At 42.8% G+C, this 15,178-nt stretch overlaps 1 protein-coding gene across 16 annotated transcripts in view; it reads left to right on the top strand.

The window, feature by feature from the left end:
* The window catches only part of ALPK1 (alpha kinase 1), a 125,946-nt gene that overhangs the window by 95,920 nt on the left and 14,848 nt on the right, over positions 1 to 15,178 (top strand). For 11 of the 16 annotated variants that reach the window (XM_055434067.2, XM_055434066.2, XM_088836170.1 and 8 more), the window contains 4 exons: positions 4,244 to 4,442; positions 9,425 to 9,484; positions 12,696 to 12,782; positions 13,736 to 13,812. In XM_055434067.2, the coding sequence (XP_055290042.2) occupies positions 4,244 to 4,442; positions 9,425 to 9,484; positions 12,696 to 12,782; positions 13,736 to 13,812 (423 nt within the window). Of the gene's footprint in view, positions 1 to 4,243; positions 4,443 to 9,424; positions 9,485 to 12,695; positions 12,783 to 13,735; positions 13,813 to 15,178 lie in introns of those variants that run through there. The other 5 variants (XM_055434078.2, XM_055434076.2, XM_055434079.2 and 2 more) reach the window with 5 other exon arrangements.

Genomic DNA, 15,178 nt, shown 5'->3' with positions numbered 1-15,178 from the left:
TGGTGTGAACTCTATGGAAAACAGTATGGCGGATCCTCAAAAAATTAAAAATATAACTACCACTTAATCCAGCTATCCCACTTCTTGGTATATATCTGAAAGAATTGAAAGGAGGGCCTCAAAGAGATATTTGCACACCCATGTTCATAGCAGTACTATTCACAATAGTCAAGCAGTGGAAGCAACTCAAATGTCTACTGACAGATGAATGGATAAACAAAAGCTGGTATATTTTGTTATATTCTATACAACATTTTAAAGGAAGGAAATTTTGTCACATGCTACAACACGGATGAACCTTAAAGACTTTATGCTAAGTCAAGTAAGCCAAAATCTGTATGATTCACTAGTCTTTCACTGGACAAAATCTGTATGATTCACTAGTATGAGAAACCTTAGAAGAGTCAGATTCACGGAAACAGAAAGTAAAAAGGAGGTTACCAGGGGCTCGGGAGACGGGAGAAAGGGTTTGTTTAATGTGTTTTGAGTTTCATATTTGCAAGATAAAAAAGTTCTGAAGATCTAACTTACAACAATGTGAATGACTTAACACTACTGAATGCCATACTTAAAAAAAGCTAAGATGGTAAATTTATGTTCTGTGCTTCTTACCACAACAGAAAAGGAAAGAAAAAAAAAAATTGATGAGAGCCTTGACCTGCCTGACCCTGACCCTTTTGACTTTGTAACTTTGGAAAGTCGACCTCTCAGTCTCCGTTTCCTTACCTTACTTAGATTTTGTAGTTACTATAAATATAAATGAAATCATTGGTGTGAACGTTTTTCATAAACTACGTGGTACTACAAAGATGGAAACATTATTGTCAAGAGGAAAGGGAGGAGAATCAGCCCTGGAGAATGGACCTGCCTCTAAACATTGCGTCCCGCATAGGTACTCTTACCCAGAAAACTGAAGTGAGACACCTGTGAGAATGAACAGCAGAACTAAACATCAGGCTTGCACCTCAAAGAGAAGGCTCACTGTGGCTTGCTGAGTGCCCTCCACAGGGTCATGAACGGGGTGACAGGAATAGAGGTGCTGTCTCAAAGAACGGCTTACGAGAGCCTGGCGGGGCAGGCGCTGCAGCTCTGCAGATAGCACCCGAGGTCGCAAAGCAAAGGGCCGTATTGCTGTGCACCGAGCATAGAGAGGACTCTTGATCAGAGACTCTGTGTTAAACGGAGCTGGGCATACATAAAGTCTGCAATTTCCTTTTCTAGCTTTAAATTTATATTTTACAAGTGTCAAATGACTGGCTTGTTCTCATTTTAAAACTTGTGTTTTCAGATTAATGGTTTACTTGACAATCCTCAATAGAAGTTTTGAGCATTTCAGCTTTAGTCAGGCATTTTTGGTTGTGTTAAACAGAGGCTCACACAGGAAATTCATAGAATAGGGTGTACATTATTATGAAGATACACATGGGATGCTAAAGGAAGCCTGTAACTCTAATAATAGCGATGGTGAAAATGTGGATCTGGAGTCACAGTCACATTCTTGGATCTTTACGTGAGTATTATACATAAATGTAGCTTAGCTAAACTCTACTCTCTGCTTCTTCCTATCCTGAAGCAACTGGAAAATTCTGTGTTTCTTAGTTTAGATTGATAAATTCATTTTTCAATCCAGGCCACAGAGTCATGGGCTAGGTATGAGGTAGGTACTCTTAGGTTAGCCTTCAGCTGGTGGTAAGATGGGGAGAGGGGATCAAGGTCAACAAAAAACCTTGCTGCTTCAAAGGCAGGAGCTGTGGGCAGAGCAGTTTCCTTTAGAAAGGGTTATGGTGTGTTAGGTGGACTTCCCAGATGGCATTCATGAAGAACCCGCCTACCTATGCAGGAGACCTAAAGAGATGCAGGTTCGATCCCTGGGTGGGAAAGATCCCCTGGATGAGGGCACTCTAGTATTCTTACCTGGAGAATCCCCTTGGACACAAAGAATCACAAAGGTTTCAGACACGACTGAAGCGACTTAGCACACAGCACACATGGTGTGTTAGGTAATGATTAACATTGGGGTCTTTGGGCAGATCCAATAACACCTCTCTTACCCTCCTAGAGCAAACTAAGAAATAAAACAAAAGAGTTAGGGAGACAAGAGATTAAATATTACCTTTAATTCTGACAAAGGCTAACTTGGAAGGTACAGCTAGGTTTTAGGGCAAGGGGTTCTGCTAGATGAACTCCAGAATTATGTTGACTTCCCCATTCAGTCACAGAAATTACTGAGTCAAGCAGAACACCCCATATGAGGTGCTTTTCTAGATAAGGCATGACATAGAAGAGCAGAGAAGAATCCCTGTTTCCTTTAGACACTCTGATCCCAAAAGAAAAAATTGAGGAGCTAAGCAATGCATGCCCAGTTTCTTCCCAAGTTTACCAACCAAAATCGTCCACCTCTCCTGGGGCAGAATAAGTAGAAAGAGGCCAGGAGTGCTACAGTAACTGAGCTCCCTGCACACAGAAGGAAATAGCAAAAGGAGAGAAGAGATATTCCCCCTAACAACTGGATCGCTATTAATATCACAATTTCAATAGTGATCAGTGAAGAACAAAAGGACAGATACAAGAGCACATTATCACTTTTTAAACTTAAAAAACAGAGTAATAGGTTAAAAGCCTTAACAAGAATGCATTAGTTTGAAAAGAGAAGGATCATTGCAGTGGTTCTTGGTAGCAAGGTATAAATGAAAAGAAATATTGAGTTGGCCAAAACATTCATTTGGGTTTTTCATAAGATGTTCTGGAAAAATCCAAACGAACTTTTTTGGTCAACCCAGTAGGATTTTAGGAGTCAGAATGGGAGGAATAATTCAACTGGATGATTAAAATACTAATTTTGACAATAAAGTAAATCAAATCTGCCTCTTAGGATTTTTGGTGAAGATAAAATAAATTAATACATATAAAGCTCTTAGCACTGTGCCTGGTACCTAGTTTTGCCCAATAACTGTTAGTACTTATGTGATGAAGAAAGCAGTGTTTGTATAAAAAGATTGTGGTAGGAAAATGGGCAATGCTTACAATGCTTTCTGGGTTTCATATGTGAACTAACAAGCCCAGAAAACATTCTACTTGATTTAGTTTACCAAATGGGTGGTAAATTCATTTATGTTATCAGCTGTATGACTTTTAATGTCCTTAGTATAATACCTTAGGCTTCCCTGATAGCTCAGTTGGTAAAGAATCTGGCTGAAGGTATGCTGGAGAAGGGATAGGCTACCCACTCCAGTATTCTTGGGCTTCCCCTGTGGCTCAGCTGGTAAAGACTCTGCCTGCAATGAGGGAAACCTGGGTCAGATCCCTGGGTTGGGAAGATCTCCTGGAGAAGGGAAAGGCTACCCACTCCAGTATTCTGGCCTAGAGAATTCCATGGACTGTGTATGGTCGATGGGGTTGCAAAGAGTCAGACATGACTTTCACTCACAGTATAATACCTTAAAAGCCCTAAATATGGTGTTTTTCCATAAAAGTTTGCCTCATTTAAATTTCTGTTTCTCACTCTTTGTTATACTTTCATGTCTGCTTCTTTTCTTATTTAATTCATTAACTAAACATGATCATATAAATATAAAACATGACCTAGAATTCTGTATTCCTTATTAATTAAAATGTAGGCAATAAATGAAGCAGGGTGTTATGAACTGATGTGGAAAGCTATTCTAGATGTGATGATGACTGGAGAAACCAGATAACACAACAGTATGTCTAGTGTGATTTCATTTAGGAAGGAAAGGAAGGAAAAGAAAGGGAGAGAAGAGGAGAAAGGGAGGAAGAAAGTAAGGCACCGCAAGTAATCAATTAATGTCTAAATATACATAAAAGGGTAGAGGAAGTTCTGGAAAGATCTCTGAGAAACCATTATCAGGAAGCACAAGAATGAAATTGGTGGGAGGCAGGGGGAAATAAGGTAGGGAATCGGGAAACAAAGGGGCACATTTAATTTTGACTTGGAATTTTTTGGATTTTTAATAACAGGATATATGCATTTATCAGCTGTATAATTTTAGAGATGTAATAGGGAAAATGGAATAACAAATATTTAATCCCACAAATGAACTGGGATGGCGACGACGATGATGACTCTCTTGGTTCGGTCTCCTCCTGGCTCTCCTCGCTCTCGGTTTAGTTGTTCTTCTTTTGATCACAATACCTAGAAGACTAGCCTGGCCCCAAGGCTGCTCTCTTTTCTGCCGGGCGCCCTTTCGGTCCCGTTGATGGTGTCCGGTGGCTGTTCCCCCAGGCGGCCCTGAAAGCCTCCATCCGCGCCCGGGACTGCGCCGCGGCCGCCGCCATCGTGTTCCTGAGCGACCGTCTCCTGTACGGGCTCGACGTCTCGGGCCAGCTGCTGCAGGTCGCCAAAGCGCTGCACCGGCTGCAGCCCGCGACGCCCATCGCCCCGCAGCTGGTCATCCGCCAGGCCCGAGTCTCGATGCACGCAGGTAGGCTTCCTCCGGCGGGCCCGCCTTGTCCCGGAGGCGTCCGGTCCGGGGCTCGTCTGCCCTCGGGGCTCCTTGACTTCCGCGGGGCCGACGCGAAGCCCGCGGGCCTCCCTTTGCAGCCTCCCGCGCTCCCGCCGGCCGGCCTGCCGCGGCGCCCTTCCACCCGCCTCTTGCCAGCACAAAGGCCCTGGCATAAAGGGTTTCAGAGCCAAAAGCAATAGAGAAAATTGTGAAAGGGGGTGGAAAATACTAATTGGAGCTTTTGTCGTCTAACAAATCTGTCCCGCTGCTTTCAAACAGGGGTATCTGAATTGCTATACTTCTGACCAAGAGCCTTTAAAAAGCAGATTAGAATTCTACTATTTTCTCTTAGCTCTCCTGTCTCCTTTCTGTAGGGCCACTTGACTATGCTAACAATAGAGCTGACAAACCCACTGAAGTAATTTGAGATTTTTTTTCCATCACTAGGAGCACCGGTACAGTACCTGATTGGGCCTTAAAGTATCTTTTTTTTCTCCTTCTGTCACTTTGAATGGAATGAAAAATGAGGCTGACATTCTAACTGAGGCTGTAATGTGGAGGAGGGCTGGTGGGGGCAGGGGCCTGCTCTGTGTTACAGCAAAGTTCACTTCCATAGAATTCTTGAATTATTTAAATTACTGATAACCATAAGGTTTAGAAACCTGTAGCCTGCTGTACTCATTTCCAAGACTGAAAGAGTAAAGGACAAAAATAGAATGGAAGTTGCCTCTCCCAGAAACAGAACTGGCTCATGTTTAAAACTGGGTTTAGCTATTGTTTTAATAACTCTGTACTTGAAGAGGTTAAGATATCTTTTAACTACTTCATTTCCTTTGAAAAGGAACTGTTCTGACTGTACTGAATGAGACAGTTGCTGAATACAGAGACGGGCAGAGATAAAAGGGCACGAGAGAAATGGGCTTGTGGAGGCTAACTTTTCAAAAGCCCAAGCTCCTTCACTGTCAAGTTCTTGCAGCTGTGTGTAAATTGTACCCGGGTCTTATTATATAGTTTTCTAAAGTAACTGCATCAACAGAGTTGAACTTAGGGGGAAAAAACTCTTACTTCAAATGTCCATAATTGGGGACATTTTTATAATGTTTGCGGTTTATCATCTTTAAGGTATGAGAGAAACCTAACCACTAATATTCCTCCTGACAGCATCAGATGGAATGATGTGTCAGCAGAATGCTCTCTGGTGAGGGGGCGGTGGCACCAAGAAATGAGGGCTGGGTGTGGGCAGGCAGTGTTCTAATGTTTGTTCTCATTAAATAGAACTTGGAACAGAGGGCATGTTTTCTAATATACTGATTTGCTATAGTGGGATATGTTAATCAAAGTCAAGTTGGTAGGCAGGCGTGTTGATAGCTTTGCTTTGCACAAGCAAATAATCATTTCACTTATTTGGTTGGTTGGTTGGTTGTTTCTCACATCTCTAAGCAAGGTAGTATAGAGTTTTTCTCCTGATGATGGGTTAAGCCTTGCTACCATCATGAGCAGTACACTTCTCTGCCCACATATCATATGTCTAAGGTAAAAGTCCTAGACCTTATTCTCCAATAGTTGGAGTTGTCATTTCCTCAAAGATACTACCAGAAGTGCCACGAGAAGACAAACTCAGCCTCAGGATTAGGTGCTCACTTGTGAACATCTGCCCTCAAACATCTCTTGAGCCTCCAGCTACGCTGGGTTTCCCAGAGAGAAAGGGGTGGTGTCCTGGAAAGCAAAGAAGGTACAGGGGAAGGGCATCTCAATCCCCAGCATTTGGGAAACCCTGATGGAGCAGAGGTGTGTGTGATGCTGTAAGGTGAAGGAAAAGGAACGAAAATTATACGAGGGGACAGCACAGTCTTCCTGTTTTGCCCTTTGACCTAGCCTTCCTGGTATCCCCTCAAAACACAATCCAAACGTCTAAGTATTCAACATTATGAGATTTCAGAGGCAAGAGAGGATGCCCTGGGCCTGCTCAGCTCACTCTTGCCTGAAGTTAGACAAAACCTTTCAAGCCACAATTAGAGATAAAGATTCAGACTTCCAGTTCCATCAACGTGGAGAATGCGGAATCTTCTCCCATTACATAAGTAAATTAAATGTTTTTAAATGCACTAAAGATAGATGTTCAAAGTCAGAATAGTAGATTACTGCTCCTGACACTATAGCCAAAGGGATTTACATTTGGATACAGTTTAAGGGAAGGGATTGCCGCTTTAACTCCTGTGCAGGGACAGGGCCTTGGGCTTCGTGGGGTAAAATATTTGCATAAAGCTGGAATTCTTAAAAGTTTGCAGAGCTATGAAATGGGACTGAACAGCTCTACCAACCCAACCAGAGAACTGGGGGAGGGAAGCCTGCTCTCTGCCCAAGCTCTGAGATGGAAGCCAAATATATATATAGATATTTTGTTGTTGTTGTTCAGTCACCCAGTCATGCCTGACTCTTTGCGACCCCACGGACTGCAGCACTCCAGGCCTCACTGTCCCTCACCATCTCCCGGAGCTTGCCCAAGTTTATGTTCATTGCATTGGTGATGCCGTCCAGCCATCTCATCCTCTGATGCCCTCTTCTCCTTCTGCCCTCAATCTTTCCCAGCATCAGGGACTTTTCCAATGAGTTGTCTGTTTGTATCAGATGATCAAAATACTGGAACTTCAGCTTCAGCATCAGTCCTTCCAGCAAATATTTAAGGTTGATCTCCCTTAAGCTTGACTAGTTTGATCTCCTTGCTGTCCAAGGGACTTTCAGGAGTCTTCTCCAGCACCACAGTTCAAGGGCATCAATTCTTTGGTGCTCTGCCTTCTTTATGTCCAGCTCTCACAAACATACATGACTGGGAAGACCACAGCCTTGACTATATGGACCTTTGTCGGCAGAGTAATGTCTCTGCTTTTCAACACACTGGCTAGGTTTGTCATCGCTTTTCCTGCCAAGAAGCAATTGTCTTCTGATTTCATGGCTGCAGTCCCTGTCCACAATAATTTTGGAGCCCAAGAAGAGGAAATCTGTCTCTACTTCCACCGTTTCCCCTTCTATTTGCCATGGAGTAATATATGGTTTTTCCCATGGTCATGTGTGGATGTGAGAGTTGGACTGTGAAGAAAGCTGATCACCGAAGAATTGATGCTTTTGAACTGTGGTGCTGGAGAAGACTCTTGAGAGTCCCTTGGACTGCAAGGAGATCCAACCAGTCCATTCTAAAGGAGATCAGTCCTGGGTGTTCATTGGAAGGACTGATGCTAAAGCTGAAACTGCAATACTTTGGCCACCTCATGCGACGAGTTGACTCACTGGAAAAGACTCTGATGCTGGGAAAGGTTGGGGGCAGGAGGAGAAGGGGACGACTGAGAATGAGATGGCTGGATGGCATCACTGACTCTGTGGACATGAGTTTGAGTGAACTCCGGGAGTTGGTGATGAACAGGGAGGCCTGGCGTGCTGTGATTCATGGGGTCGCAGAGAGTCGGACACGACTGAGTGACTGAACTGAACTGAATATATATGTATATATCCATCCAAAAAGAAATAGTAAAAAGTCTGTGCCAGGTGTCTGTTTGGAGTCTGAATTTACCCACAATTACCCCAGCAACTAATTAAGAGAAAACTAATTCAGTACTGAAATTTCTGGGACCTAGCAGATCAAGTACAAACCTATGCTCCAGAGAAACACCCACACTCCAGCGGTGTCTCTTAATGTCCAGACCAGAAAGGTACACGGTGTCACTTCTGCCACGTCCTTTGTCCATAGTAGATCACAGGGCCAGTTCAGGCTCAGGGGAAGGAAGATAAATTCTAGATTCCACTTCTTGTTGGAGGAATGGCAGGGTCATATTCCAAAAGAACATGTGAGTTGGAAGAGATTGTTGTGACCGCCTTTGGAACACACTCTGCCACAATCAGGGAAGGCCTTATGAGACAGTGAAGTGACATTTGAGCAAAGACCTGAAGGAGAAGGGAGCAAGCCTTGTAGATATCTGAGACAAAAGCGTTCCAAACTAAAATAATTGTAAATATAAAAACCCTGACATGGGAACAAGCCTGAAAGGTACAAGGGTACACTATCACCAAAGTAGGAGTGAGGATGAGGGAAAGAATGGTAGAGATGAGGTCAAAGAAGTCCCAGGGGCCAGACCATTTAGGGCTTAGAGGGACCTGGAAGCAGAAATGGATAAAAGGATTGAGATTTCTACTTACATTCATAGGTTAGGCCTATGAATTAGGTTAGGCCTATGAAACAACCATTCATAGGTTAGGCCCCTCCTATGTGGTGTTGATGAAGTCAGTGAAAAGTTTACAAAGAACTTCTCTACCAACCCCCTAAAAAATTCCTTCCTGATAATTCCATTGTGGTCTAGTCACTAAGCTGTGTCCAGCTCTTTGTGACTCCATGGACTGTAGCACACCAGGCTCCTCTGTCCATGGGGTTTCCCAGGCAAAAATACTGGAGTGGGTTTTTTGTTTCCTTCTCCAGGGGATCTTCCTGACCCAGAGATTGAACCTGGGTCTCCTACATTGCAGGCGGATTCTTTACCAATTGAGCCACCAGGGAAGCCCTAATAATTCTGTAAATAGTCCTATTCACTTCACAGGCAACTCAACTCTGCTTTTGGAGTAGAGTCCTGACATAGTTTTCACAAGAAGGAGATGCAGCCTCTGAGAAAAGTTTTCCTATACTTCTCAAGCCTTACTCTGTATGAATGGATTATTTATTCATATAAATGAATATGTGTGTATACATATACATGTGAATCTAATTGCAGTTTCAGTTATTATATAACTTCCCATCTTACCAGTTCCTGAAAATTGCATCTTCTTTTTAACTTTTGTGCGTGATGTAGTTACTGATTTTAAATTTTAAAATAGGATGTTTCCCTGTTATAATGTGTTAACCTTAGAGCATAAACAACAGTAGTATTTAAAGCATGTGTTCAGAACTAATTATGTGTCATTTGGTTGCTTCTTTTCAGGGAAACTTTTAAAAGCAGAGTATATCCTGAGCAGTCTAATAAGCAACAATGGAGCAACGGGTAAGGTGCTCTCATATCTTCACCATAAACTTCATGCACTGTCCCTAAAAGAATTCCAGTTTAGAAACAATTTAATGACCTCGTAGTTACTGTACACTGGATATTCCCAGAACTCCCTGGAACTGGCTCTGCCCCTGATGAAAGAAGTGGCTTTGGTCAAGCAGTTTCAGTTCAGTTCAGTCGCTCAGTCACGTCTGACTCTGTGACCCCATGAACCGCAGAACGCCAGGATTCCCTGTCCATCACCAACTCCCAGAGTCCACCCAAACCCATGTCCATTGAGTCAGTGATGCCATCCGACCATCTTATCCTCTGTCGTTCCCTTCTCCTCCTGCCCTCAATCTTTCCCAGCATCAGGGTCTTTTCCAATGAGTCATCTCTTTGCATCAGGTGGCCAAAGTATTGGAGTTTCAGCTTCAACATCAGTCCTTCCAATGAACACCCAGGACTGATCTCCTTTTAGGATGGACTGGTTGGATCTCCTTGCAGTACAAGGGACTCTCAAGAGTCTTCTGCAACACCACAGTTCAAAAGCATCAATTCTGTGCTCAGCTTTCTTTACAGTCCAACTCTCTCATCCATACATGACCACTGGTAAAACCATAGCCTTGACTAGACGGACCTTTGTTGACAAAGTAATGTCTCTGCTTGTAATATGCTGTCTAGGTTGGTCATAACTTTCCTTCCAAGGAATAAGCATCTTTTAATTTCATGGCTGCAATCAAAATCTGCAGTGATTTTGGAGCCCAGAAAAATAGTCAGCCACTGTTTCCCCTGTTTCCCCATCTATTTGCCATGGAGTGATGGGACCAGATGCCATGATCTTAGTTTTCTGAATGTTGAGCTTTAAGCCAACTTTTTCACTCGCCTCTTTCACTTTCATCAAGAGGCTCTTTCGTTCTTCTTTGTTTTCTGCCATAAGGGTGGTATCATCTGCATATCTGAGGTTATTGATATTTCTCCCGGCAGTCTTGATTCCAGCTTGTGCTTCATCCAGTCCAGCGTTTCTCATGATGTACTCTGCATATAAGTTAAATAAGCAGGGTGACAATTTATAGCCTTGACGTACTCCTTTTCCTATTTGGAACCAGTCTGTTGTTCCATGTCCAGTTCTAACTGTTGCTTCCTGACCTGCATGCAGGTTTCTCAAGAGGCAGATCAGGTGGTCTGGTATTCCTATGTCTTTCAGAATTTTCCACAGTGTATTGTGATCCACACAGTCAAAGGCTTTGGCATAGTCAATAAAGCAGAAATAGATGTTTTTCTGGAACTCTCTCTGTTTCCTCTGCCTTTTCTAAAACCAGCTTGAACATCTGGAAGTTCATGGTTCACGTATTGCTGATGCCTGGCTTGGGGAATTTTAAGCCTCACTTTACTAGCATGTGAGATGAGTGCAATTGTGCAGTAGTTTGAGTATTCTTTGGCATTGCCTTTCTTTGGGATTGGAATGAAAAGTGAACTTTTCCAGTCCTGTGGCCACTGCTGAGTTTTCCAGGTAACTCCCTGGGCTTCAGAAAAGGCTCAGCTGAAGCTTTGTAAAGAATTGTGAATGGAAATTGAGCCTGTAAATTCAGGAGAATACACTTATAGCTTTATGTATTTAAGTGATCTGAAAAATAAACTATATTTGGCTACAGGTAAAATGTAATAAAAACTTATTTTGAGATGGATTTCTTAGAATATTTAATCATACATGAAAGGAAGGAAGTCCTAATAGTTGAGTAACAAGTAATTTAACCCTCAGATATCTGTCTGAATTTCTAGGTGCTTAAGTCAACAAGTTTCCCGACCAGTTGAACACAATTCCCAGTCAACTTTTTTTTTTCCTAGTTTTTGGCTGTACCATGCACGGCATGTGGGATCTTAGTTCCTGGACCAGGGATTGAACCCATTGCCCCCTACAGTGGAAGTGCAGTATCTTAACCACTGAAGCTAGGGAATTCCCCTGGTTGACTTTTAAGCTCAGAATACTTGGATATAAGGTCCCAAGCTCCTTGAAACTTGTAGACATTTTCAGTGGGAAGGCAATTGGAAATAAAAATATTGACCACATTCCTCTCTTTTGTGGCCACCATCACTAACCTACAATATGCATTATTTCCCATCTTCTGCACTCCCCGACACACACACATGTAGATTAAAAGCCAGGGAGAAAGTAAGGGGGTCAATGTGGTAGAAAATTGTGAGAGATTATGATAAAGAGCCTGACTATTTTTGATGTTTGGCCACTGGCAGTTATTAGGCCCCAGCTTCTTCCCCTTGTGCCCACATCTGGACAGGCTGAGATTTTTTAAAGCTCATTTATCAGTAAACCTTGGCCTAGCTTGTGGGAACCTTTACCCCAGCCCCACACCCTAATCAAAATAAAAAGAGAAGCCACCCACCACTCCCTTCACTTAAGTCAAATGGACCAGCTTAGGTGCCTTCCCTGCCCTCCTCAGGAAGGCTCATTGTGTGAGCACTAAATCTTTTCGTATCCCCGTGGTGCATGTGTGGAGCCATCAGTTTCAACATCCAAACCAATTTTGGGTGAATGGGATGGGTCCCACCCTCCTCTCAGGAATGACAAGACAGTGGGGTGACCCTGTAGTTAATTAACCTGGGAAGCCTTGGAGGCAAGACCATTGAGGATGAGCCCTGAAGCAGGAGTTGGAGGGAGCAGAATCCCAGGTAGTGGGAATAACAAGTGCAGATACCACGAAGCAAGTAAGTGTGTGTGTCTGTGTGTCTGTGTGTTGCATGCATGCATGTGTTCAGTCGTGTCTGACTGTTTATGACCCTGTGGACTGTAGTTCACCAGGCTTCTCTGTCCATGAAACTTTCTAGGCAAGAATACTGGAGCAGGTAGCCATTTCCTACTCCAGGGGATCTTCCCAGTCCAGGGATCAAACCCACATCTCTTGCATCTCCTGCATTGACAAGCGGATTCTTTACCACTAGCAAGAGTTGGCTGCTATTATAAGGAACACAAGCAGAGCCCAGTTGGTTATGAGGAGAGGTGGGAACCAGGCAGGAGTCAATTCCTGTGAAGGCTTGTAGGTTATAGCAAGGATTTTAGACCTTATTCTACATACAGAGAAGAGATTGTCTAACGAATCTATGTCACACATGTTCATGAAGGCTTCCATGAACATAGTTTTATTTCACCAGGCTATTTCTTTAATAATTCAAGGCCAAAAATGTTTTTCTTTTGCCCCCTCTTTAATTGCAGGTACTTGGCTGTACAGAAATGAAAGCGACAAGGTCCTGGTGCAGTCAGTGTGCATACAGATCAGAGGGCAGATTCTGCAGAAGTTGGGTACAGTCATCCTCTCAAGTCTCATTTACCAAGTCTGGCTAAGAGATTTCACTGTGGGCTTTTCTCATTGTATCTGGTTGATATTGTTCCACTTCTGTTAGTTTGCTCATCAAATAGAGACTGACACTTAAGATGCCAGGAATATTATGAGCATTAACAAAACAAAATAGTTTTCTGTTGAGTTTTGTTAAAGCAACTTGCGTTTCTATATTGTGACTTTTCTTGGTACCATTTCTGGCATCTGGCTGTCAGTTCAGCAGGACTCCATGTGATAAGTGACTCTCTTATTCTAAACCTATGCTGATAATTGGGCTTCCCAGATGGCGCTGGTGGTAAAGAATCCACCTGCCGATACAGGAGATGCAAGACACGAGTTCAGTCTTTGGGTCAGGAAGATCTCTGGAGTAGGGAATGGCAACCCACTCCAGTATTCTTGCCTGCAAAATTCTACGGACAGAAGAACCTGACAGGCCACATACTGTCCATGGGGCTGCAAAGAGTCAGACGTGACTGAGTGCACACACCCTGATAACTTACCCATTTGTTCCTCTCGGAGGGCATTTCTGAGTTTTACTGCAAAGTTTAGAGGACCTTAATTGTATTTTCAAATGCAGACTAATGTATTTGAAATTTTTAAATAGAAGATGGTAATTGTTATCTTGAAAATAATGGAGATAATCATTTATATATTAATATATTTCATATGTACACATGTGATATATAATATTTCTTACTGTTTCCCTGTGAAAGGGAAAAATTATCTGTATTAAACCAACTGGAAAAGCAGATTGTTGTTTTTCTAGCAGGTTGCTATCTGCTCATTGCTGTCAATCTAGTCCAGTTGTAAATTTTCTTCCAAAATGCACAATCATCTTTCTGTATTAGTTTTTAAAAGTATTTTCTGACACAAGAGCACAGATACTAGCAGTCTGTCCTGTCTCCTTTTTTTGCAGGGATGTGGTATGAAGCAGCAGAGTTAATATGGGCCTCAATTGTGGGATACCTGACACTTCCTCAGCCAGATAAAAAGGTTGTTTGTCTCGTGTTTATTTTTTCATTTCCTATATTTGCCTTTGGAAAGGTATTACCTTATGGCACAATTGAGTTTATCATTTATCAATTTTATTGGTTATATTTTTGTTGATTCTTCTGCTTTATTGACTGCCGAAGTCTTTGACTGTGTGGATCACAGCAAACTGTGGAAAATTCTTAAAGAGATGGGAATACCAGACCACCTGACCTGCCTCCTGAGAAGTCTGTTTGCAGGTCAAGAAGAAACAGTTAGAACAGGACATGGAACAACAGACTGGTTCCAAATCGGGAAAGGAATCCGTCAAGGCTGTATATTGTCACCCTGCTTGTTTAACTTATATGCAGAGTACATCATGAGAAATGCTGGGCTGGATGAAGCACATGCTGGAATCAAGATTGCTGGGAGAAATACCAATAACCTCAGATATGCAGATGACAACACCCTTATGGCAGAAACCAAAGAAGAACTAAAGAGCCTCTTGATGAAAGTGAAAGAGGAGAGTGAAAAAGTTGGCTTAAAGCTCAACATTCAGAAAACTAAGATCGTGGCATCTGATCCCATCACTTCACGGCAAATAGATGGGGAAACAGTGGAAACAGTGACAGACTTTATTTTCTGTGGCTCCAAAGTCACTACAGATGGTGACTGCAGCCATGAAATGAAAAGATGCTTGCTCATTGGAAGAAAAGTTATGACCATCCTAGACAGCATATTAAAAAGCAGAGACATTAATTTGCCTACAAAGATCCATCTAGTCAAAGCTATGGTTTTTCCAGTAGTCATGTATGGATGTGAGAGTTGGATTATAAAAAAAGCTGAGTGCCAAAGAGTTGATGCTTTTGAACTGTAGTGTTGGAGAAGACTCTTGAGAGTCCCTTGGACTGCCAGGAGATCCAACCAGTCCATCCTAAAGGAAATCATTGATATTCATTGAAAAGACTGTTGCTGAAGCTGAAACTCCAATACTTTGCACCTGTTGCAAAGAACTGACTCATTGGAAAAGACCCTGATGCTGGGAAAAATTGAAGGCAGGAGGAGAAGGGGACGACAAAGGATGAGATGGTTGGATGGCATCACCGTCTCAATGGACATGGGTTTGGGTGGACTCCAGGAGTTGGTGATGGACAGGGAGGCCTGTTGTGCTACAGTCCATGGAGTCACAAAGAGTTGAACACAACTGAGTGACTGAGCTGAACTGAAGAGAACTGAACAGAACATGGGCACAGGACCAGGATGGATTTCCCTGGTGACACAGTGGTAAAGAGTCCACCTGCCAATGAAGGAGACTTGGGTTCAATCCCTGGGTTGGAAAGATCCCCTGAAGAAGAAAATGCAACCCTCTCCAGTATTCTTGACTGGGAAA

This window comes from Moschus berezovskii, chromosome 5 (genome assembly GCF_049115385.1).
Source record: "Moschus berezovskii isolate FMDL1 chromosome 5, NW_MosBer_1.0, whole genome shotgun sequence".
Taxonomy (NCBI): Eukaryota; Metazoa; Chordata; class Mammalia; order Artiodactyla; family Moschidae; genus Moschus; species Moschus berezovskii.
This window is presented reverse-complemented; position numbering and strand designations above follow the sequence as displayed.